The sequence below is a fragment of the Heteronotia binoei genome, chromosome 12 (genome assembly GCF_032191835.1).
Source record: "Heteronotia binoei isolate CCM8104 ecotype False Entrance Well chromosome 12, APGP_CSIRO_Hbin_v1, whole genome shotgun sequence".
NCBI lineage: Eukaryota > Metazoa > Chordata > Lepidosauria > Squamata > Gekkonidae > Heteronotia > Heteronotia binoei.
Window position 1 is genome coordinate 3,584,790 of NC_083234.1, and position 24,424 is coordinate 3,609,213.

At 48.7% G+C, this 24,424-nt stretch overlaps 1 protein-coding gene across 1 annotated transcript in view; it reads left to right on the forward strand.

The window, feature by feature from the left end:
• Positions 1 to 2,891: 2,891 nt before the first annotated feature.
• CADM1 (cell adhesion molecule 1) overlaps positions 2,892 to 24,424 on the forward strand; it is a 461,138-nt gene continuing 439,605 nt past the window's right edge. The window contains 1 exon segment of the mRNA XM_060251647.1: positions 2,892 to 2,985. Within this exon segment, the coding sequence (XP_060107630.1) occupies positions 2,892 to 2,985 (94 nt within the window).

Sequence of the window (24,424 nt, forward strand, 5' to 3'; positions counted from 1 at the left end):
AGCCTGCCTGAGGTGATCAGGAAGGCTTCCACACTGCTATCAATCCGCAGGTTATGAAAAACAGAATATATTTATAGGAAGGCGTTTTTACCCAAGGAACAGAACTGCTGTAACAAAATAGTTCCCAAAGCAGCGTTGGTCAAGGGCTTAGTGTATGCTGCAAGCATGATCCCACCACGTAATTTCTGCATTGTTTAATGTGCCATGCTAATGCTTATGCTTTTTTATCAGATTTCTGCAATCCAAATCTTCTTGCATTGTTTACTGGCCATCCCATCCGGTTGGCCGTTATTGACTTACTCCATGTAATCTACCTTGAGCAAATAAGGAGATGAAAGAACCTGCTTCAGAGTGGGGGATGCATTCGGCTGCGGCAGCAAAACTCCAAACAGCTGCGGACTCATTGCACAGAATGCCTATGGGCCAAAAGCCACTTTGCAAGATGGATGAAGCAGGTCCTCGGCAGGCGTTTCTACTGGGCACGGCACAGGGGGGACAGGACAGGACTAGGAGGAGGGGCCAAACCACGCCAAAGGTGCCATCTGTGTAGGCAAGGCTCAGTTGCATCAGTGGCAACAGTCATGGGGTTGCAACAGAAGAGGCAGCAATGCTTTTTTTGGGAAAAAAAGATTAATATATTTAATAAAGATTATTTAATATTATTTAAAATCATTTGTAAATTCACCTCCCCCCCGCTCCAAGTTGGTTCGTACTTCAGCAAGGCTAGAAAAGAGGAAGGGAAAGGAAAGGTCCCCTGTGCAAGCACCAGTCATTTCCGACTCTGGGGTGACGTTGCTCTCACGACATTTTCACGGCAGACTTTTTACGGGGTGATTTGCCATTGCCTTCCCCGGTCATTACACTTCCCCCCCAGCAAGCTGGGTACTCATTTGACCGACCTCGGAAGGATGGAAGGCTGAGTCAACCTGGAGCCGGCTACCTAAACTCAGCATCCACCGGGATCGAACTCAGGTCGTGAGCAGAGGGCTCCGACTGCAGTTCTGCAGCTTTACCACTCTGCGCCACGGGGATTCTGAAAAGAGGGCCTATCCTTAAAAATTTCATGTGGGTCACTGTATTGGTCTGAAGCAATAGAACAAAACAAGATACATAGTTGTGTTTGTTTGTAGCAGCAGAGGAAAGTAAGTCTGGGGGCATCTTAGAGACGAACATTTGCGGTAAGGTGTCAGCTTTTGAGAGTCACCGCTCACTTCTTCAGATACAACTGGCCATATCTGAAGTGAGCGGTGACTCACCAAAGCTCATAATCTGCCCCAATTTTTATGTCTTTAAGGTGCTACCGGCCTCTTACTCTTCTGCCTTAGAGCGAAGTTGGAGTCCAGTGGCACTATTATTATTATTATTATTGTTGTTGTTGTCTTCTAGCCCACCCTCTCTGGAAGCAGACTCAGGGTGGCTAACAGTCAGTTCAAAACATTTACAGTTACAAATGATAAAATAGCAATTTAAAATACATTTTTAGGTGCTGTTCAACTTCAATAAAGGCGGGATCTTTCTTTCTACTGACAGTGATCCTATAATGCTTGTAGTTCCTCAGCAGTGTAGGGTGGCAGCCCTCTCCTGGTTCAGGTGTCGAAATAATTCAGTTTTGCAGGCCCTGTGGAATTGGGAAAGGTCTTCGGGAGGGCATTTCACATTTCTGGTGCTACCACTGAGAAGGCCCTAGCCCGTGTAGAACACAGCCTGGCCTCCCTTGGTACAGGGATAGTTAGTAGATTTTGTGTGCCTGAATGCAGTTTGCTGCATGCAACAAAGTTGACTTCTGGGTATAAGCTTTCATGTGCACGCACAAAGTGTGCATGCACACAAACACTTATACCCAGAATTAAGCTTTGTTGGTCTGAAACTTGTCCTTAATAAAGAGAGCGAGCAGGAGAGGGCGTTGGAGAATGCCTTTATAAGGGAATAGGTTGATGGGCCATAGTATTAATAATACCTACTGTATGTATCACCTGGCTTTTTGGCATCATGGCATGTTATCCCTTAAGAGTGCCACCCTACATGCAGGATTCCTTTTTGTAGAAAAAGCCGAGCAGGAGCTCATTTGCATATTAGGCCACACCCCCTGAAGCCAAGCCAGCCGGAACTGCGCTGCTGTGCGTCCCTGCTCACGAAAGCCCTGTCTATGGGGAAGTGCACCCTCCTAAGTCTCTGGCAGGCAAAGGGCTCAGAGCGGCGCGCCTTTGCCGAGGACTGCCTTGCCGGGCCGTTTCACAGCTCCCTCCCGGCGCGTGGCTCCTCGGCCGCCTTAGCCGGCCGATCGAGCGGGTTCCTGGCTTTTGTCCTCTGCCTGGAGCCCGGGCGAGCGAGGCGGGCTACGAGCAGAGGCGATGCAGTGCAGTGCAGGAATGCATGCCCCACGAGCAGGAGCCGCCAGAGGAGGCCCGGGGCGGGCGGGGCGGGGGGGTGTCAAGAGGCTGCACGGGCGGCTTTTCTGCAGGGATTCCCCCGAGCCCTTCCACAGGGGGGAGGGACGACGCTCCCCCCGCCACAGCCTCCGCCTCGGGAGAGCCGCGGGCCGCTCAGGCAAGGCGGCGGTGCAAGCGCGGCTGGGCCTGCGCGGGGCTCGCCCCCCCCCCCCCGCCCTGGACCCCCCCGCGGCTCGCGCGCCCTCCCCGGGAGCGGATGAAAGGCGGGGGCGGGGCCTCGCGGCGGGCCCCGCCCCTCCCCGCCCTCTGGCCCGCCCTGCCCGGCCGCGGCGCGGTCGCCCCTCCCCCCGGCGCCCATTGGCCGGCCGGGGCCGGGGTGGGCGGGGCGCCGGGCTGCCCCCCTCCCCGCGGGCCGTGACGCGGCGCATCTCATTAGGCGGTCGGCTGGCTGGCGCTGGAGCTGCGGGCGCCGCTGCCAGAGAGCCGAGCAGGTGCGCGAAGATGGGCAGCCGGAGCCCCAGCCGGAACGCCAGCCCCGGCCCCGGCCCCCTCCTCCTCCTCGCCGCCGCCGCCGCCGCCGCGCTCCTCCCCACAGGTAAGCCGCCGCCCGCCCGCGGAACCCCCCGCCACTGCGGCAAGGCCCGGCCCGGGGAGGCTGCCGGGCGCCCAACTTCGCGCTGCGCCGCCGCTGGGCTTGCAACTTCGCCGCCTCGCGCCAAAGAGGCCGCTGCAAGCCCCGCTTCCCCCCGGGCAGCTCCCAGCTGGCGGCCGGCAAGGTGCATGCGAGCCCCGGGCCCCTCGTCAGCGGCTCCCCGGAGAGCACGAGGCCGAACAAGGGGCCATTGAGGGAGCCGCAGAAGGAGCGGCGAGGGCGGGAGAACCGTGCCGGCTGCTCGGGGGGAACAAAGAGCGCCATTCAGGCGGCTGCAGCGCTTGCTCAAGTTCTCCAGGAGGGGAAGCCCAGTGCTCGTCTCCCTTCGCGACGCGCCTCCTCCCAGGCTCCGCCGGCCGCTCGTCCGGAGGGGGGTTGCGACAAAAGCTGCCACTTGGGAGAGGGGCTGGCGCTGGGCTCCCCCCTGCCCGCCTTGCAGCAGTGGCGCAGAGGAGCCCCGGGGGGGGCGGGGGGGCAGCCGCTGGGGCTTTCCTCCTCGGAGAGGGGAGGCAGAGATGTCACCGGGGCTCAGGCTCTTCCAGGGGGGAGGCACCTCTTGCCTTTATGCCGCTGGCTTTCTTGGCTCCCCCCACCCCCAGCTGGTGATTGGGGTGTTTGTGTGTGCTCAAGAGTGAAACTGTAAAACGCACGGGTTTTATGGGCTCGCGGCGCTGTGTTCCTACTCGTGCACCTCGGTAGCTGATTCCCGGAGACATCTGGAAGGCTGGATTGCTGAATAACCTGTAGTGTAAAATACAGAGGTGGACGTGGATGCATAGAGTCTCTCTCGGTGTCTCTCTCTGTGGCTTAATACTGGATCCTGCCGCTTATAGTCACACTCTTCGGGGGGGTGGGCAGCGGACTGTAGAGCGGCACATTTAGTATTGCTATTATGGAAAAGCCATTGAATGCAGCCCGCTTAATAGAGGTAACAATGTGAACTTAAAAATGTTGGGGTGAAAGGAGCGGCGCAAGGAGGTGATAGGAAGGCTGCCGGTTTCCCTTTTTATTAAGCGGCCACGAACCGACTCGGTGTGCTGTGCTCTGAGCCCGAGCATGAACAGGAATGCTGTTTCTAATGATCTTTTCAAAGGGATGATGAAGGCTCTCAGTGGTACCGTGGAAGAGAGATGATTGGCTCTTGGATTGGGCAATCATGTAGACAGGAGAGCTCCACACAGACCCAACTGTTGCAGAGGCTGAAGATTCGGAGACTGAAAGCAAAGGAGTCTTGGCAGATTTGAAAGCCAGGGTTGAAAGTGTGTTCTCCGGAGGCAGTCTGTGGGAAATCGTGCGCTGCTTCTACTCTCTCACTGTTCAGGGACGCCCTTTCCATATCTTCTGCTAGTACCAAAAAAATCTTTTATCGAGGCCCACCCGTGGAATTGTATTGGCGGTCAGACCTTTTTCTATGCTCTTCTTGAGGTTGTTGGTCTTTGTATGAGAAACGTGTCCTTATAGCTCTCAGCAAAACAGACCAAGGCTTTTTCTACGTGAAGTCGGTGTTGAAGATACAAATCTTATGGGTGCAAGCTGCCAGTTGGCTTTCATGGCTCTCCTTCCTCTTTGCTTAACGTGGGCTCTGATGTCATTTGGCCACAAGAGAATTCTGCAAAGTGCAGGCTTTTCTCTTAAGCTCTTGAAATACTACCATAATCAGGAGTGTTCTTTGGAGCATGTAGTAATTGCAGTACAAAAATGATTCAGGCATGGGTAATTGTAATGGGGATAGGTAATGTTAAGGCTTGGTTTAAAATCAGCCGTTAACTTTAATCTATGCGTTTCTGTAGCACCTTCCATCGGAAGATCTTTCTGCTTTACAGTTAATTAAGCTTCACAACACTCCTCTGAGCCCAAGAAAGCAAAAGACTCGGGAGTGGCGTGCTATTGTGGGCACCACTGGGGTGGAACACGGCTGCTGTTTAGCCATGCATGACGGTGCTACGTAGCGCTTTGGAAAGAATAACTTGTAGGTGATAGGGCGAGAAGACTTTACGTGTGACCAGCTTTTAGTATCAGTCATGGAACTGCTTATGTTGGTACACGGCCATATGTGGGGATGTGTACTGCTATTGATGGGGGCTGCATAGCATTGGCTCTGTAGCTGTGTGCATTAAGTGGAATTGTGGCAGCTTTCTCCTTCCAGTCATGCAGATCTGGCTTTGCTCCCAAGTTCCACCAAAGACACGCGTGCCAGCATATTATGATGCTTATCTTACAAGGATGCACAAAACCACGAAGCTGTGGACTGTTTGCTGGACTGGGCAGATGTGTTCTTGTCAGTTGGATCTGGTCACCGTAATAAAATTGAAAATTGGCTGGGCAAATGCAGGATGTTTGTATGGATCTGCTGCGATTCTTTGAAGTCCATGGTTTTCCCTTCCTGGGCAATGTTTGGGACCTGGGAAGACCACAGAGGTAACTTGTTGATTTTGCAGCTGTCGGGAGGATAGCCTCTTCTGCATCCCCAAGTGGTGGGAAAACTGTGTACAAATGACCTTGCTTCCTTTTCTGGTCAGTGGAGTATACAGGGATGTGTCTGGTTCCTGTCATCTTGGACGCTGGCAGCCCTGGAAACTCCTCTGATGCCTAAATGCATTTCCAAAAGGGGCAGGATGCTACTAACGGTACCCTGGCATCCCAGACAGGGTTTGTGTTGATCTGCGGCTTCCATTGTTGGTTTTGCCGTTTGCCGCTTGGTTGTGTCAACATCGCGTTTCGTTCGGAGCATCTCTTTTGTCGCTTAAGTAGCGGGTGGAGTCCTGGCCTCGCTCCCTTTGGGCAGGACTGCTTCAATGATACCTTCTGCTGGGGCAGCCGTCTGGAGACACAGTCCATGCCCTGTTTCTAAATGACAGGGCTGCGTGCAAGAGCGGCTCAGCCTCTAACCCAGTGCGGGTCTGTGGTCAGAGTTAATAAAATGGATTTTGCCTTGGATCGGGCGTGCTGTTTCATTCCACATCAAAGACTGCCTATTTAAATGCTATTACCATCCTGTTTGTGTACATCAGAAATGACTTACCTAGTAATTTCCTCAGTGTTATGCATATACTGTGTGCACTTTGTTGATGGGGTTTGGGCTGACTCGTCTGGGAAAACACAATAATTTTACCTCTCTAAAGTGCCTTTACGTTTCTTTGGCTGCATCTTGCATTTTGACCAAATAGGCTGAAAGCAGCAGTACCCGCTTCCAGTAGCTTGAGACACACGACTGCCTCTCTCCCTCTCCCTCGGCTTGGAATATTTTGAGTGCCATTTTGAAGGTTTGTTCACCCTTAAGGTGGCTCGGTTCCACCTGCAGAAATCCATACATGGCCACGGCTTTTAAAGGGAAATGGTCAGTTGGCTGCATGGATAGTTGCGTTTTTAATAGACTTCTGGGACGTCGAGGACCACAGTTGCCTTTTCATGGACTGTGGAGGTGAAAGGGGTGTTTTGGGGGAAATAGCGGCTTAAAGCACAGCCGCTTCAACTGGTTACGGTTTGCGATAGTCGTTAGATCTTTCATTTCATCATGTCATTTTCAGCAAGAAATGTGACGTAGACAGGACACTTGAATGCTTGCTAACTAGCCTTGTCCAGCAAGTGCGGTGAACTCACATTTGATTTGGGAGACGCAGATTCAAGTCTCTGCTCTGCCATGGAAGGTTGCTGGGTGACCTTAGGCTGGTCACGCTCTTTTCATCCTGATCTGTTAACTTTATATCTTTGCTTAACAATATTTATTAGCAGCATTTCTTCCTTGTGGAACTAAAGGCAGTTTACAATACAAATAAAACAGTTATAAATAAAACCACAGTTATTTTTAAAAACCCATAAAGGTCACAGGGCTGTTGTGGGGATAAAATGGAGAGAAGAAAGATACACACAGCTTTTATGTCCCCGTTGGAGAGAAAAGATAAGTACGAATGAGTTAAATAAATACCGATCAGTGTACACTCGATTATTTTAATATGCATGTTGGGTAATTTTCGTGTTACGTTCACTGCATGAACAGCTGAGAGTATGGTGCAAACCCCACATTTATCCAGGTTATTTCTGGTTTCAGTTCTAATGCGAACCTGTGTTGGTTCTTTCTTTGCAAATGGATGTGTGTCCATATAGACAGGATGTATGTGTGTCTGATGCAATATATGAACGGGGCTACTTTTTGGCAGCTTGGTGCCTGGTGATGAGTGGAAAGAGGAGTGCCGTGTTCAGGAGCAGAGACTTGGTTTTTTGTAGCAGCTTGGTCTAAAATGTGCCAGCGTTGGCGCTCGCAGCAGCAGCTGGCTTCAACAGCCAGTTTGGTGTAGTGGTTAAGTGTGCGGACTCTTATCTGGGAGAACCGGGTTTGATTCCCCACTCCTCCACTTGCACCTGCTGGAATGGCCCTGGATCAGCCATAGCTCTGGCAGAGGTTGTCCTTGAAAGGGCAGCTGCTGTGAGAGCCCTCTCAGCCCCACCCTCCTCACAGGTTGTCTGTTGTGGGGGAGGAAGGTCAAGGAGATTGTGAGCCACTCTGAGACTCTTCGGAGTGGAGGGCGGGATATAAATCCAGTATCTTCATCTACCTCACAGGGTGTCTGTTGTGGGGGAAGAAGGGAAAGGAGATTGTGAGCTGCTCTGAGACTCTTCGGAGTGGATGGCAGGATATAAATCCAATATCTTCATCTACCTCACAGGGTGTCTGTTGTGGGGGAGGAAGGCAAAGGAGATTGTGAGCCGCTTGAGACTCTTCGGAGTGGAGGGCGGGATATAAATCCAATATCTTCATCTACCTCACAGGGTGTCTGTCGTGGTGGGGGGGAAGGTAAAGGAGATTGTGAGCCGCTCTGAGACTCTTCGGAGTGGAGGGCGGGATAAAAATCCAATATCTTCATCTACCTCACAGGGTGTCTGTTGTGGGGGAGGAAGGGAAAGGAGCTTGTGAGCCGCTCTGAGACTCTTCGGAGTGGATGGCGGGATATAAATCCAATATCTTCATCTACCTCACAGGGTGTCTGTTGTGGGGGAGGAAGGGAAAGGAGATTGTGAGGCGCTCTTCGGAGACTCTTCGGAGTGGAGGGAAGGATATAAATCCAATTTCTTCTTCATCTTCTGTGATGGGGAGCTGACAAAAACATTTCTGTGCACGTGGATTCTAATATATACCAAGATCTTGGTGTGGGGGGGAGTTGTGGGGATATTAGAAGCTACTATAGCTGCCTGTTGACAGGAGAAGACGGAAGCCCCGGGTGCCCGTGTGTGCACGTGCCCTTTTAATACCAGCAACATTTCAAAGCGGCAATCTAATGTGATGGATTTTTATTGTGTTCTAAACCAGCTGTTCTGCGTGGAGAGCCCAGTTGGAGGAGCTCATCAATTGCGCACTGCTTATGATTTTTTAGCTCCGTTCCTGCCAGCGCTTGGAGATGCAGCGGCCAGCTTACCACGTGCGCAGAAGGGCAGAGGTCTCGTGTTGTGCTGCGCAAATGTGTATACTTTTTTTTTTTCCACTGCAGCAATAAACCAGACCATGATGCCTGTTGGAGGGTGAGCTTGCCCCACTTGACTTATGGATCTCCGTTGAGGAAGCTTCTGTCGTTTTGTGCAAGATTTATTTCCATTGTCTTGGACTAGCCCTAGAGCTTCCTAGCTCTTGCTTGTTCGCTTCACTCCATAGTCAAGATTTTTTTTTATTAAAAAATGACAACTTCTTCAGCTAGAATTTGCTCACTTTCCTTCCAATCCACATTTCCAAGCAACTTGACTTTAAAAAAAAAAATCACCTGTTTTTGGATAAAGAAGGGATCTGTGGAGGCTGTGGTCTAGAGCTGAGGATTTGTTCCCTAGAGGGGGTGAAAAGGGAGAGGGGGAAAAAAAACTCCTTATTTTCAATGTTTTTTTTTTCATTTTTCCAGGGTGTCTGTTGGGGGGGGGGGGGAGGAAGGGAAAGGCTCTTCGGAGTGGGAAGAATTGCAAATTTTGGGAAGCACTGAAAAAAACTGTCGTGAAATACTTAAAAAGTTAATGAAATGCTTCCTGGTATTACTCACTGCTGATATATAGCACAAGAAAAATCTGTGGAATATTTCAAGTTTCTCCAATAGAAAGTTGGGAAATTTTAGAGGACACTTAAAAAACAACAACAATGTGGGGTTTTTTGGGGGGTGTATGTGTGCGTGAACAAATGATTTTTTTAAAAAAAGAAGACAAAGTATTATTTAAAGCATGCCGTATGTAAATAGTTATATAGCAGTCTACATCACTCGATAACATTATTTTCAATGGATGCTTCACATATTCAAGAACTTCCTAAAAGTAATGTTAGAAACCATTAATACCCTACATGTTTAATAGAGAGTTGTTCAAGTCCAGTGCCTCCAATCTTAAGTTCAACTTGATTTCCAGGCATTCTGCTAGTCCTATCTATTGTGAGTGACTTTTTGTCCAAACAATATACTTTGTTTACTAAAGAATTTCCCCTGCCTTCAACTTTTATTCCCCCCTCCCCTCAGCTGGCAAAAACCCAGGGCCATGTGCTGGGGCAGTTTGCAGCTCTCCCTCATGTGTTTGGTTTTTTTTCCTTAGAGAAAATTTGAGTCATTTACATTTTTAATCCCAAACATGCCAAGCAGTACAATTTTATATTCTAAGTTATAAACGATGCATTTTATGTTCGTCCCTCAATAAAATTTAGGTTTGATAGGAAAGGAAGTATTGCATATTGCAATCCCCCCCAAAAAAGTTCTTTTCCCGCAGCTTCAAAATTTCCTGAAATTTTACTGTTTCCCGAGAGGCACAGGAAGGCAGTGGAGGGATGGCCAAAGTGTGGCATTCTCTTGACCTAAGTAGTCACCTCTTTTAGCTTCCAGTCTCTTAACAGGGAGGGCGAGGTATAAATCAAATTAAACATAAGCATAAACATAACAGTTGTTCTTGCTTGTGGACATCCTTGTCCTGGAAAATGTATATTTCATATCTCCGAACATCCCTCCTTGTCATCTTAATCAGTTGACTCCATTTGCTTGACTGTTTGGAAACCTGAGGTTCGTGAGAAGGTGGACTTCTTCATAGAATCATAGAGTTGAATCACAGAGTTGACCTCTCCAGGGTCATCTAGTCCAACCCCCTGCACAACGCTGGAAATTCACAAATACCGGCTCCTAAATTCACAGGATCTTCATTGCTATCAGGTGGCCATCTAGCCTCTGTTGAAAAACCTCCAAGGAAGGAGAGCCCACAACCTCCTGAGGAAGCCTCTTCCACTGAGGAACAGCTCTTAATGGTCAGGAAGTTCTTCCTAATGTTGAGCCGGAAACTCTTTTGATTTAATTTCAACCCACTGGTTCTGACCCTGAATCATAGTTGGGACCTCCAGGGTCATCTAGTCCAACCCCCTGCACAATACAGGAAACTCACAAACACCTTCCCTTAAATTCACAGGATCTTCATTGCTATCAGGTGGCCCTCTAGCCTCTGCTTAAAAACCTCCAAGGAAGGAGAGCCCACCACCTCCCAAGGAGGAAGCGTCTTCCACTGAGGAATCGCTCTAACGGTCAGGAAGTTTTTCCTAATGTTGATCCGGAAACTCTTTTGATTTAATTTCAACCCACTGGTTCTGGTCCTGAACTGGATTCTGATGCTGAACCTCTTCTGTTTTGTGCCTGTCTTGTGAACATCCAGCCTCCTGAAGCCAAGAGGGAGTTTTCTGGAAGAGAGACCCATTTGGCACTTGAGCTGATATTGGCAGCTGCTCAATAACTTTCTGTAGGAGCAGGAGGAGAAGGCCGTGCCAACATCCCTCAGAGGACCGAGGCTTTCTCCTGTCTAGGTTTTAGCATCTACTTTTAGCTTGCATTAAACATTAAGTTAGTTAATATGAGTCCTTGTTAGCTCAGTTTACTCTTAGGATGGTTATCTTTACCCCCCGTCCCCTGCACTTTGGAGACGCAGTAAAGCTTTGAGTCCAGGAATTTTTGTCAAGCCAAAAAAATAAAATAAAAATACAAACCAGCCACACGGAATTAAACCCTGTTTGTTATCAGGTGGAATAGATACCTTCAAAATGAGAAAAAATGCGAGCGGTTAGTGGATGCTAAGGTGACGAGTTAGCTTGGCTACTGTAGGCTAAGGCATCCGTGTATGTACTGTGATGAATGTGAGTCTTGCCACTCTTTCTGAAACCTTGGAATGGGAACTAGAAAGCATGGCTCCTGATCTCTGCATATTTGGGAGAAAGTCCCATTGAAACAGGGATGGCCTTCTTGCTGCTGCCGAAGCTAACTAAAATGAATTGCTGTGGAGTGTAGAAGTTGATTCAAAATTGGGGAAGGGCTGTGACTTGCTTGTGGGGCATCTGCTTGGCATGCAGAAGGCCCCAGGTTCAATCCCTGGCAGCATCTCCAGTTCTAGGGACCAGTCCCAAGGTGATGGGCAAGACCTCTGCCTGAGACCCTGGAGAACCACTGCCGGTCTGAGTAGCCATGGCATAGCCAGTGCTGATTGTGATGGAAGAAGACGATGACTGCAGATTTATACCCCGCCCTTCTCTCTGAATCAGAGACTCAGAGCGGCTTACAATCTCCTTTATCTCCTTCCCTCACAACAGACACCCTGTGAGGTGGGTCGGGCTGAGAGAGCTCTCACAGAAGTGGCCTTTTCAAGGACAGCTCTGCAAGAGCTATGGCTGACCCAAGGCCATTCCAGCAGCTGCAAGTGGAGGAGTGGGGAATCAAACCTGATTCTTCTAGATAAGTGTCCATGCACTTAACCACTACACCAAACTGGCTCTCTGGTTCAATATAAAGCAGCTTCATGTGTCTGAGCTTGCTAGCAAAGAATCCCTGCTCTGGTGTCAGACGGGTTTGGTCTCTTCCCTACGTGTCTGGTCTGCAGGGAGGCATCTTGGTTCTGCAACCCAGGAATATCCTGTGGCAGTCAGCAAACGGAGCCATAACTTTAATTAGACAGCAAGTCAGTCCTTTCACATCTCTTAGTCATGAGTGGAAGTGCAAAAAATCCCACATGTCGTAGAGCCAGGTTTTATATTTAGTGCGTTGCCTTGACGGTGGTGGCACCTGTCTCCTAATCAGCCTTGCCACCTGGATGCAGATTGGGGCACGAAGGAGGGGCATTAGAGAGAGAGAGAGAGCTGTGGTTCTCATTTGGACTCCCCTTCTGACTCATACACACCCTCTGCTTCCTCCCAGCCTGGGTATTCTCCTCTCCCTCCCATCATTTGCAAAAGTGACACCTGAAGGGAGTGGTGGAATAAAGCCCACTCACTCTTGGCATCTTCACAGTACTTCAAGTGCAGCCTGTCGCAAAGGTGACCGTCCAAGACCTGCAGCCTCAGGCTCCTCACACCCCAGGGGAGACTCCCACATCCCTCTCCTGCCTCCTCCTTTTCTTGGCCCCGGGATTGGTCTGGTCCTGCTGACGCTGAGTTCCTCCTCAAACCAAAAACCTGGATCCGCAGTAACATGGCTGCTGAATGGCTGAGGTGCTCATGTACAAGTTTGGCTCCCCTCTACAGAGTCAAGCACCAGTGTGGGGTAGTGTTCAGAGGGTCAGATTGGGCTCTGGGAGACCCAGGTTCGAATCCTCTGTGTCGTGGAAACTTGCTTGGTGACCTTGAGCAGTCAGTCAGTGTCTGTCTTTCTCTGTCTCTCTCTGGTTAAGTGTGTGGACTGTTATCTGGGAGAACCGGGTTTGATTCCTCACTTCTCCCCTTACAGCTGCTGGAATGGCCTTGGGTCAGCCATAGCTCTTGCAGAGCTGTCCTTGAAAGGGCAGCTTCTGGGAGAGCTCTCTCAGCCCCACCCACCTCACATGGTGTCTGTTGTGGGGGGAGAAGAGTGTGAGCTGCTCTGAGACTCTGAGATTCAGAGGAGAGGGAGGGGCGTATATCCAATATCTTCTTAGAGAGCCAGTTTGGTATAGTGGTTAAGTGTGCGGGCACTTATCTGGGAGAACTGGATTTGATTCCCCACTCCTCCACTTGCAGCTGCTGCTGGAATGGCCTTGGGTCAGCCAAAGCTCTCGTAAGAGTTGTCCTTGAAAGGGCAGCTGCTGTAAGAGCTCTCTCAGCCCCACTAGCCTCACAGGGTGTCTGTTGTGTTGTGTGTGTGTGTGTGGGGGGGGGCGCGGGAAGGTAAAGGAGATTGTGACCGCTCTGAGATTCTGCGATTCAGAGTATAGGGTGGGATATAAATCCAATATCTTCTTCTCTTCTCTCGGCATAAGCTATCTCCTTGAATGGATGTGAGGACACACTGGGGGGGAGGTAGCATTGTTAGCCCCTGTGGGTCCTCATTGGGGGTGGGGAATGTGGGTATAAATGAAGTAAAATTAATAAGTACTGCTGTTGGCTTTTGCGGCTAACCTGTGGAAGGCTGTTGTGCCAGCTTGCACCCGCTTGTTGGTGCCAAGATCTTGGGCTGTAACCATGGCAGCCCTTGCTTGTGTTTGTGTGAAGCGCCGTCAAGGCCCGGATGACTTAGGGTGACCCCCGGAGCAGCTTTGAAGGCTGGCCAGAGACATTCAGAGTGGTTGGCCCTTGCCTGCCTCTGCGTAGCAACCGTGGCCTTCCTTGGTGGTCGTCCCTCCGAATCGTAAGCAGAGCGGGTTTGCTCCTGTGATCTGGTTCAGGGGCTTGGGTGGGTAGACCTGGTGGAATCCGGGACCGGAAACCAGAGTTCGGGAGTGGGGGTGAGATTGCGTTCTCTCTCTCCCGGGTTCCTTACCTGGCCTCACCTGGGAGGGTCGCAGGAGGCATTGGTGTCACCTTGCTGTGCGTCAGGCTCTGTGAATATTGCTGCAGACGTTCCCTTCCCCCCCCCCCCAGTTTTATTTGTGGGCTGCGCCTCACGGAGAATAGTCTCTGGGGAGCAGTCTGCATTTATCTCATGAAGAACTGAAGTAAGTTGTGAAAACGGCTTTTGAAACTGAACAGGAGTTGCCAGGCAGCTCAGGTAGTTTCTGACACAAATGGCCAACCTTCACCCCCCCCCCCCCGTCTCTCCCCCCCCCCCTCCGCAAGCTGGTAATCTGCCTTGGTGTCGGTGGGGTTCTTTGGGTATACTGTTTTCAAAGACAGAAGATTTCTCTGCCTACTCGAGGTCACGGTGTGGTAATTAAGTGCGGTTTCCGTTGCCGGGTGCTTCAGACTCACACACTCTGATTCATCTTGTGCTTCTCTTGTTTTCTTTTGCTGCAGTGATTTGTACCCTGAGTCTGTTTTGGAAGAGAGGGAGGTGTTACTTGCACAGCAGGCATTTTGCGCCATGCTCAGGGTGTGTGCTGGCACAGCTCCCAGACTTTGCCACCTTTCCTTGTGACTCTTCATTCCTGGAAGGGTTTGATGCCAGATGTTGGGTGTGTCTGTTCCCTCCCCCCCCCCCCCAATCCTGCCCTTCCTCCCCAGGCTGTACCCCCAAATCTCCAGGTTTGGCACTCCTGGTATCAGGATAAAGAGTAATCTTCACAACAGCAGATGCTTGTTGGGTTGTGACAGCCGGCTTCCTAACTTTGCTCTCCAAATGAATGGCTCCAGTGCTGGACAGGAGAGTCTAGAGCATCCAAGTGCAGAGGAGACTGCCTGCTGTGACTCTGCATGCTTCCTTGTTCTGGGTGGGAAATTGCGTTGTGTGCGCACATGTGAGCAATGTTTCTTCCAAGCTGCAGAGTCTTGTGAGCAAAAATTCTACTTTGTGAGCGACTGGTGTTAAAGTTGTGAGCTCCTGCATAACTTATTGTGCTCTGGGATCAATTTTCACAAGCTAAGACAAATATATGAGCTGGAGGGGAAAAATCTGTGAGCTAGCTGATGCTAACTCAGCTTAGAGGGAAAACTGCATGTGAGGTCCGGTTGCTACAGCACAGCCTGAATCTTTCCCCAAATATAAGTGAATTTCGCCTCCGCTTTGTAAGAGCCGCGTGGCACAGAGTGGTAAAGCTGCAGTACTGCAGTCCTAAGCTTGGCTCACGACCTGAGTTCGATCCCGGCGGAAGCTGGGTTCAGGTAGCCAGCTCCAGGTTGACTCAGCCTTCCATTCTCCCAAGGTTGGTAAAATGATTACCCAGCTTGCTGGGAGAAAAGTTTAGATGACTGGGGAAGGCAATGGCAAACCACCCCATAAAAAGTCTGCCGTGAAAACGTGAAAGCAACGTCACCCCAGAGTCGGAAACAATTAGTGCTTGCATAGGGGACTACCTTGACCTTTACTGTGTAATTTGAAGAAGTGTTCCTTGGATATTGACTGTCCTCGTCATTGGTGGGCTTGGGGCACCCAGAAGGTGGTTGCCTGCAGAAGTTTTGGCCAAGACCTTGCTTGAGATTTTGTTTCTTGAAGGTGCATACAGACACTTTTGGCCGAAGGAACCTCATTTTGTTGGAATAGTCTGATTGGTTCCCTCAAAAGGGATATCTAACTTTATATTGCGCTGCTGTTAAAGAAAAGATTTTGGGGGAAAGCTGATGGTGCTAAAGAGGGGCTGCTGCTTCTCTGGCTGTCAGGCATCCGTACCCCCGTCGCCTTCTAGGTTTCCTCTTACATGACCAGAACCCCAGTAACACAAGCCTTTAAAAACAAAACAAAAACCCTCTTTTGAGACTTGACATAGCCGTGTTTACATCGTGCTGTTCAGGAATAACATGGAACTAGAAGCTTCCCACCCCTTGGATTTGCACGCTCTCCTGATCAAGCTCTCCTGTTTTGACTTTGCTGCGTTTCATTTTTGGGCAGGTGACTGTGGCTGATCCCCCCGCCCCACCTTCTGAATTACAGCACTAGGAAACACATGCAAAACTCTGGTTCCCCCCCTCCCCGAATTGCTGCAGTTGAGTAACAGTGCAACAGCACTACTGATAAACAGTAAAGTAATAATCATATATATATATATATATATATTTGATGCCTAACAGCTTGCCGGAGGAAGGGCCATGATCTTGGTCGTTGGAATGGAGAGCTATACGGGAACCTTCCCTTTGCAGCCCCCTGCCCCTTGTCGTTATCAACGCCATGACCCACACAGTGCAGCAGACACAGCGCAGTGCAGGGTTTCTGAGTCTCCCTGCCCACATACAGCACCTGAGGGCCGTCATTCCCCCTACGACAACTGCTTGAAAAACAAACCTGGCACAAATCCCTCTGGTGTGTGTCTGTGGAGGGGGAGGAGTAGGCATGCTCATTTGGCACTGGAGATACAGATGTCCCTTCAGGGAATTGCCCCCATTTATTTATTTTATTTTATTTTATTCCACTTATATCCTGCCCTCTCCGTCGAGGCGGGCTCAGGGTGGCTCACACAGACACGTATATGCATGATTCGACGTAGTAGTACAGCATTAAAACCATAAAACGTAGAGTAAAAATAAACATAAAATACATTAAAAAAAATGTTTCCGTGCCATGATCTTACATTTTCCAATTTTATAGTTCTCTGTATAGCAGAAGCAGTGAGATGTGCATCTTTCCTTTCTCATAGAAGTTGGTGGATCACACCTAGGGCTGCCAACTTCCAGGAGGTGGCTGGAGATCTCCTGGAATTACAGTTGATCTCCAGGTGACAGATCAGTGCCCCTGCAGAAAATGGCTTCTTTGGATGTGAACTCTTTGGCGTTATACCCTGCCCTTCCCAGGTTCCATCCCCCAAATCTCCAGGTACTTCCCAACCTGGAGGTGCCAACACTAATCACAGCCTTTATTGTAAAGACAAACTGTATGCAGTAGCAGAATCTTGCAAAGGCTCTTTAGTGGAGAAAAGCACATGATTCTAAAATGACACCCTTTCATAATTGCTTTTACGCAAAGGAGAATCCGAGTTTCCTGTCTGTGGTCAAACAAGCCACCACTTGTCGGCTAAAGAGTTGCCGTGTGTTAGAAATGAACAGGAGATTATTGTATATAAACTTGGTTATCTGCTTTTGGCAGGGTTAAATGATAAGGCCTATGCCCATGTAGATTGCTTGCTTCAATCTAAGTGTTTTAAGTCAGAACGACTATACTTGTTTTCTTTTTGTACGATCTTAATCAAAGAAGTTGTACACTTTAATGCAATTGCTTATATCTCATAGTAGGAACTGAAGATGTCACACAAAAGCATGCATAATTTTCTAGAGCAGGGTTTTGGTTTCATGCTGCCAAGCTAAAATTTTGTCCTAAATGCAGATTTGGCAAAGGGCTGGAAAAAAAAAATGAAAACAAAACCACCTCCCATGAAATGCTTTCTTTTATAATGGCTGATATGCTTTTCTAAGATGAGGTTTTACTTAGGATATAGTATGCAGATCTTTTAAATCTTTTAAATGTTTTCTCCTGTCTCTCTGATACAAAATGTATGCTAAAGCAGAGATGAGTGCAGTGATTTGCAGATATTTTCCTCCTGGTTTTGAGTAAACTTCAGAAAGATGTCCAGTAGTACAGGTAAATGTTGCATTTTATGTTTAAGTGGTAAGATTAGCTTTGGTTTGATATGAAAGTGATGGCTGGATATATTTAAATCCTCTCCTGTTTGTTTTCCCATTGCTTCAGAATTTCTGGAAATTTTACATCTTTGGCACAGAATAGGGCCCTGTGGCACAGAGTGGTAAAGCTGCAGTACTGCAGTCCAAGCTCTGCTCACAACCTGAGTTCAATCCTGGTGGAAGCTGGGTTCAGGTAGCCAGCTCAAGGTTGACTCATCCTTCTGAGGTTGGTAAAATGAATACCCGGCTTGCTGGGGGTAAAGCGTACATGACTAGGGAAGGCAATGGCAAACCACTCTGTAAAAAGCCTGCCAAGAATATGTCATGATGTGATCCCACCCCATGGGTTGGTAGCCACGTGGTGTTTACACAGGGAGGTGTATTTACTTTTTAGGGTGACATTGATACGCTGGCGACATCCAACTCTTTCTCTTTTTTTGTCTAATTGTGGTAAGGCATTGAATGTTTTGAGTTGCTGACTGGATGAGAACTGCCAAATTGAATCTTTGTAAAAGAAGGGAAAATTGAAGATGGGGAATTCATTGGATTGGTTGGCAGCGGCTCTCCAGACTGGCAGCGGCTCTCCAGGGTCTCAAACTGAGGTTTTTCACGCCTGTTTGCCTGGACCCTTTTTAGTTGGAGATGCCGGGGATTGAACCTGGGACCTTCTGCTTACCAAGCAGATGCTCTACCCCTGAGCCACAGCCCCATTCATGGCTCTCCAGGGTCTCAAGCTGAGGTTTTTCACACCTATTTGCCTGGACCCTTTTTAGTTGGAGATGCCGGGGATTGAACCTGGGACCTTCTGCTTACCAAGCAGATGCTCTACCAATGAGCCACCGTCCCTCCCCAAATGAGAACTGCAGCATCCCAAGCAGACATCGTGTTGTTGCCTGTGGGAACCAGCACTGTATCAGGGATCACCCTAACACTATAGGGCTTTCTTTCCTGCTGATGCATCTGCAAGAGAATGCACAGCTGGAAGAGATAAAGATGTTCTTTTCTGCGGTTTTTTTAAATGCAAGTTTTAATGTCGGCTCCTTAATGCTGGTTTTTAAATTGCGTCTTGTCTGCTGGTTTTATGGAGTTTGAACATATGAAGCTGCCTTCTACTGAATCAGACCCTCGGTCCATCAAAGTCAGTATTGTCTTCTCAGACTGGCAGCGGCTCTCCAGGGTCTCAAGCTGAGGTTTTCCACACCTATTTGCCGGGACCCTTTTTACTTGGAGATGCCAGGGATTGAACCTGGGACCTTCTGCTTCCCAAGCAGATGCTCTACCACTGAGCCACCGTCCCTCCCCATTTTGCATTGTCTTCTTCTGCTGTTCAGGAATTTGTTCCCATTGATCCCTGAAGTGGGATGAAAAATATGTGCTCGGCGGCAGGAGTCGCATTCTATACCCTAAAGTAAGTTGTAGATATAAATAAACCTGGTGTGTGTGTGTTGGGGGGGCGGGGGTCACTGAGCATGCCACAGCTGCAATGGAAAAAAAAATCTATACTTCATTAAGCATTTCCCTTTGGCGCTACAGGAATAGAACACCGGGGAGTAAAATTTAGGGGGGGAAGAATATTTTTGTCGATTTCATCCCCATTTGCCAATTTCTGTTTTTCTGTCTGTGCCCCTGGAGGTGAAAAAGCACCCCAACTGGAGTTATTTGCAAATTGTGGGAAGGGGGAATGAAACAGCACATTAAGAACTTGCGACTGGAGAATATGTGGCATATGAAACTGTAGAAGGCTAATAACAGAGTCTCGCCCGGTGTTTTGATTTTCATCTTCTTTTTTCTGGTCTAGGAATAATGCTACTGAAGTTCTTGTCCCTGAACTAAAAATCCTTATTTGGATCCTTCCTTGTGTAGACTGAACCTGTGAATCTCTCTTACAATGTGGGTGTTTCTCTGCTGAGTTGTCCCTGTAAAATGTACCTATTTTAATAATGTGTATAAACAGGGGATATTTTGGAGGTTTGTCTCAGAAAATTTACTGAGGAGAAGTACAGATGAGCACAATCCAAGTTGATCCAGGGTTGGACTACTTTTCATATAGCAGCAGGGTAAAGTGTCTGGAGTTTTTCGTTTTAGAAGAGTCATGACTGAGGTGGAACATGGCAGATGATTAAGTTATGTATGGGGGAAAGTGAGTAGAGAATTTCTTCCTACTTCCATAATACTGGAACTTGGGGAACGCTCAGTGCAGTTAAAGGGCAGTACATTCTGAAAGGGCAGAATGTGTAGTTATAGCGTGGAATGCAATGTACAACATAGTGATGGCCACAGGCATGGATAGCTTTAAAAGAGGGCTAGAGAGATTTCTGGAAGAGAGGAGGCAGCTGAAAGGTGATAGGATCACCATCTTCAAGTACTTGAAGTACTGTCATCTAGAGGATGGTGGGGTATTGTTTTCTGTGGCCCCAGAAGAAAGGAGCGGAACCAATGGATTGAAATTAAATCAGAAGTTTCTGACTCAACATTAGGAAGAACTTCCTGATGGTTAGAGCGGTTCTTTAGTGGAACAGGCTTCCTCGGGAGGTGGTGGGCTCTCCTTCCTTGGAGGTTTTTAAGCAGAGGCTAGATGGCCATCTGACAACAATGAAAATCCTGTGAATTTAGGGGAAGGTATTTGTTGGTTTCTTGCATTGTGGGTTGGACTAGATGATCCTGGAGGTCCCTTCCAACTCTAGGATTCTAGGTCTCTCATTGGCCACTGACCCTGGTGATTCAAAGGAACCTCCACATTCAGAGGCAATAAACCTGTGAAACCAGGTATGAGGAAGCAACTCCAGGAAAAGACCTTGGCCTCTTTGTTTTGTTTTTTTCAGCCTTTCAGGGTAACTGATTGGCCACTGAGTGACGCAGGATGGTGGACTACATCGACCACTGGCCTGATCCAGCAGGGCTCCTCTTATGGAACAAAACGGCTCATAGAGACATGCTGTGGGGGAGGGAAAGGGGGTGTCGTGCATTCCCCACTGAATTGCTTCGGCACATAACCGTGCAGCTCTTTAAGACAGGGGAGGTGTTCTGGGGGAGATCCGTTGTTGGTGGGGAAATATTTTCTATTCCACTGTCAGAAGGATCAGTCGGCCTGCCCGGCAGGCTTCAAACAGCACAAACCCAATTTCTGCTAATTGCAGCTTTGACTCTGAAGGAACAGGTTTTCAGTATTTGCTTCAAAGCAGCTCATCTGTGACTAAATTTTTTTAAAAACAAAATGATTACCCCCTTGCAAGCCCCTAACGTGCCCCTGCATATGGGAAGCCTGGAAGAAATTCAAAAAAATGTGAAACTTGGAGATGGCTGCTTATCCCTGTTCAAAAATAGAAATATGAGCCGGAGTCGACAGCCTCAAAAGATACATCAGAGTTATCGGATTAAGCATGAGAAACTGCTTGTTGTTGCATTTCTGTCTTGTAGATGAGCTGGCTGCACAAGACCCTCGTGGTGTGTGCAAATGTAGTTAAAATGTTGCGCTATTAATCTCCAAAGCTGGTTGCTGCTAAATGTTCCTTCCTTCCTTCCTTCCTTCCTTCCTTCCTTCCTTCCTTCCTTCCTTCCTTCCTTCCTTCCTTCCTTCCTTCCTTCCTTCCTTCCTTCCTTCCTTCCTTCCTTCCTTCCTTCCTTCCTTCCTTCCTTCCTTCCTTCCTTCCTTCCTTCCTTCCTTCCTTCCTTCCTTCTTCCCTCCCTCCCTCCCTCCCTCCCTCCCTCCCTCCCTCCCATCTTGTGAATTTGTCATGTTTCTAAGGTGGGTAGACTGCTATGCTATGACTGCTGTAAGAGATGGATTGCATCAGTCTCTCTGCCCCAGATCTTGAGGTCAATGAGGTTTGTTGAATACAGATTTGCATTGCAATGCAATTCAGGCGTATGCTATGCAGGTGGGGGATTTTGTTGAAGGGGGGTGGGCGGGGCAACTTGCTTCTGGCATTGATGCCACTTTCTCTCCACCTCCTTTGGGTGCTGTGTCAATACAGTGGATGGTGCCCACCTGGCTACCTCAGGTCCTCTGTGATTTGGCTTATGCTTCCTTTCCTTCAGCGTCATCCACACTTGAAGTCCACTGAAACAGATGCTTTTGCTTTTTATCCTGCCCTTCATACAAAGAGTGGAGTATTTTATTGTCTTCCATTATATCCTCTCAACCAGGTTGGCTGGGCATGGAGAAAATGACTTGCCCAAATTCACACCACGAGCTTCAGGCCAAGTTGAGACTCAAGCTTATTTATTTATTGTATTTAAAATATTCTTAGCCGCCTTTCTCCCTTATGGAACTCAAGGCAGCTTACAATATAAATAAAGCCATTATAAACGCCCCCCCCCCCTAAATAAATGCAACTGGAACAGAGCTGGATTAATAGTTAGGCCAAGTAGGCACTGGCCTATGAGCCCCCACACCTTTAGGGGCCTTGGGCTGGCTCCCCCCCCCCCGGAAGTCCTCCCAGCCTGCACATTCAGCCAGCAACTGAGCCATTTTTTGCCTGACTTCCCTGGTGCGGCTACTGTTGGCATCATTGCCAAGCTTGTCTCTCTTTGCCTCTGCCCCCCAGCTTAATAAAAGGGACTTTTGAGAAGGTGCCTGCAGGCTGTAGCAGGCGCCATGGGCAGCGGGGTGGGCGCTCAGGCTCTGAGGTAATTTGTGAGGGCCCCCCCCCCCCCGAGATTTTGACTGCCTAGGGGCCTCTGTGGGATGCTGTGTTTAATCCGGCACTGATGGAATCATAAAAAAATGCATAAAAGATCACACTTTAAAATCTCCAATTCAGACTGCTAATAAGTAAACAGTGTATCAGTCAAAAGCAGTCCCGAATAAAGCAATCTTCAATGGGGTGCTGAAGATAGGCAGTGAGGGGGCCGGGCGCACCAGACCCCGCCTCATTTCACTCTGCCCCTCAGCCTTCTCCATCCTACTGTTTCCTGGCTTGTTTCGTTTGTACTCAGCCTTTTCTGCCAGAAATTCAAGGCAGATGCTCTCATGGCTCTGATCTGGGACCTCACAGGTCATCAGAAAGCCCCCCCCCCCCCAGCATTCTACAACTGTATTTGCTGATAGTGGCTGGACTTGGTAGTGAACGTTATGGGATGTCAAGAACATTTCAAGTGTAATACAATCTGCATATCAGTGCATAGTCTGATGCTCATACAGGTTGGCCTTATTCTTCTATTCCAGTGGCAGAATAAGAATGTGGGTCTCCATTGGAACGAAGCTGTGATTTGGGCACAAGTCCAGTCTTTGTGCCTTGGCGCCTTTGCCCCAAACCGCTCCTTTGCAGTGACCACATTATGAACCAAATCCTGGATGGTGTGACTGAGTCATAGATTATTGGGTCTGAAACTTGGTCTTTTGTCTGGGCAAAGTTGTTGGAACTGATACATACATGCAGAAATAGACCTGTCTACCTGCGTTGGAGGCAGAAAAGAGCTAATCAGCACCTTCTGGATTTTGTTTTTTGCTTTTTTGCAAGCTGTTATAGTTCTCCTTCCTGGAATATCTTCACCTTATTTGACCTTCTCTGGATGGCTGCTAGAGGCATTTCTTAGCAGGCTTCCCCATCACTGAGCGTCTTGTCGGGCTCCTATCACCACTGTACAGCTATAATGTTTTTGGCTCCGTGACTGTTTTTGTGTAAGCGTTAGGAGCAGACTACCTGATCACCTGGTTGAGGCTTTCAAGAAACTTGTAAATACTTCCATAGTTTTCATGAAGCATTAAGGTGCCGTTGCAGGTGGGTTGGGTTGCAGCTGTTCAGGTTGCTTCAGAGACCTGTGTGGCATCATGGCAATGTGCAGGCATGTATCTGCGAAGCGTTCTGCAGCAAAATTGTCGGCAAGCTGGGTCCGTTAAGTTAACGAGCAGGGCAAAATGGCTTCTTCTACAGCTGCATGGAAAGGCTGAAATTCAGTGAAGAGTCACCAGTGCTGCCGCTTTTCATCTCCCTCCAGCCTCCCCTCCAACCTCTTGTTATCGCTAAGATTGAAAGGAAAAGCCTCTGTGGTGTTACAAAGTAGGAGTCAAGTTCACCTTTAAGACCAACAAAGTTTTATTCAGAGCGTAAGCTTTCGTGTGCTCCAAGCACACTTGCTATATATATATATCTGATATATATATCTAAACCACTGCCTACCAGCTATATATAGTCCTGCTCACTGTACCCGATTCCTCGTCTGATGAAGTGTGCTTGAAGCACACAAAAGCTTACTTTGTCGGTCTTAAAGGTGAACTTGACTCCTACTTTGTTCTGCTGCTTCAGACTAAGACGGCTGCCCACTTGGATCCACCTCTGTGGTGTGTGATGGTTTCAGCCTCCGGAGCTCTGTGATGCAGAACTGTCTTAGGACGCTGCGGTCGATGGTGGTGGTACCAAGCTCAACGTGACTGTACTAGACATAAATGCGCTTTGGGTATCCAGTGGAGTGTGGGCCAGATAGGGCCAGCTCTGAAACGCCAGCTTGTAAGACACATTCTTGCCCGTGTTCATTCATTTGGCCAAGGTGGAAAACTATTGCTGTCTTCTTCCCTGGAGAAGGACAGATGCAGGCTGGTGAACTCTTGGAAGGTTGGCCTGTCTTGGAGGATGGGTATGTTGGATGTATCACTCGTTGTCCTGTGAGATTCTTGGACAGGCAGAGAGGGGCTACAGATTTAAAAGAAATAATCAGCAGAATGGAAAAAGGGTAGTCCTTGTTACCCTACGGACCAGAGACTTTTGAGCATCTTCTGATGAAAATTAGGCACTCGTGGGCCAACGCAGGAGGTGCCGGGCTTGATGAAGAGGCCTTTCTCTAGCCAGGATCCGTGCACCCTGCCCAGATGGGAATCCTGACAGTGGGCAGTTTTTGTTGTTCCACTTGCTCACCATGTAGACCCTCGTCATTGGTACAGCCTGTGGATTTGTGCTTGTGCAGGATCTGGAGGGATATGGAAAGGTCTTCTCATACTTTCTTGGAGAATAC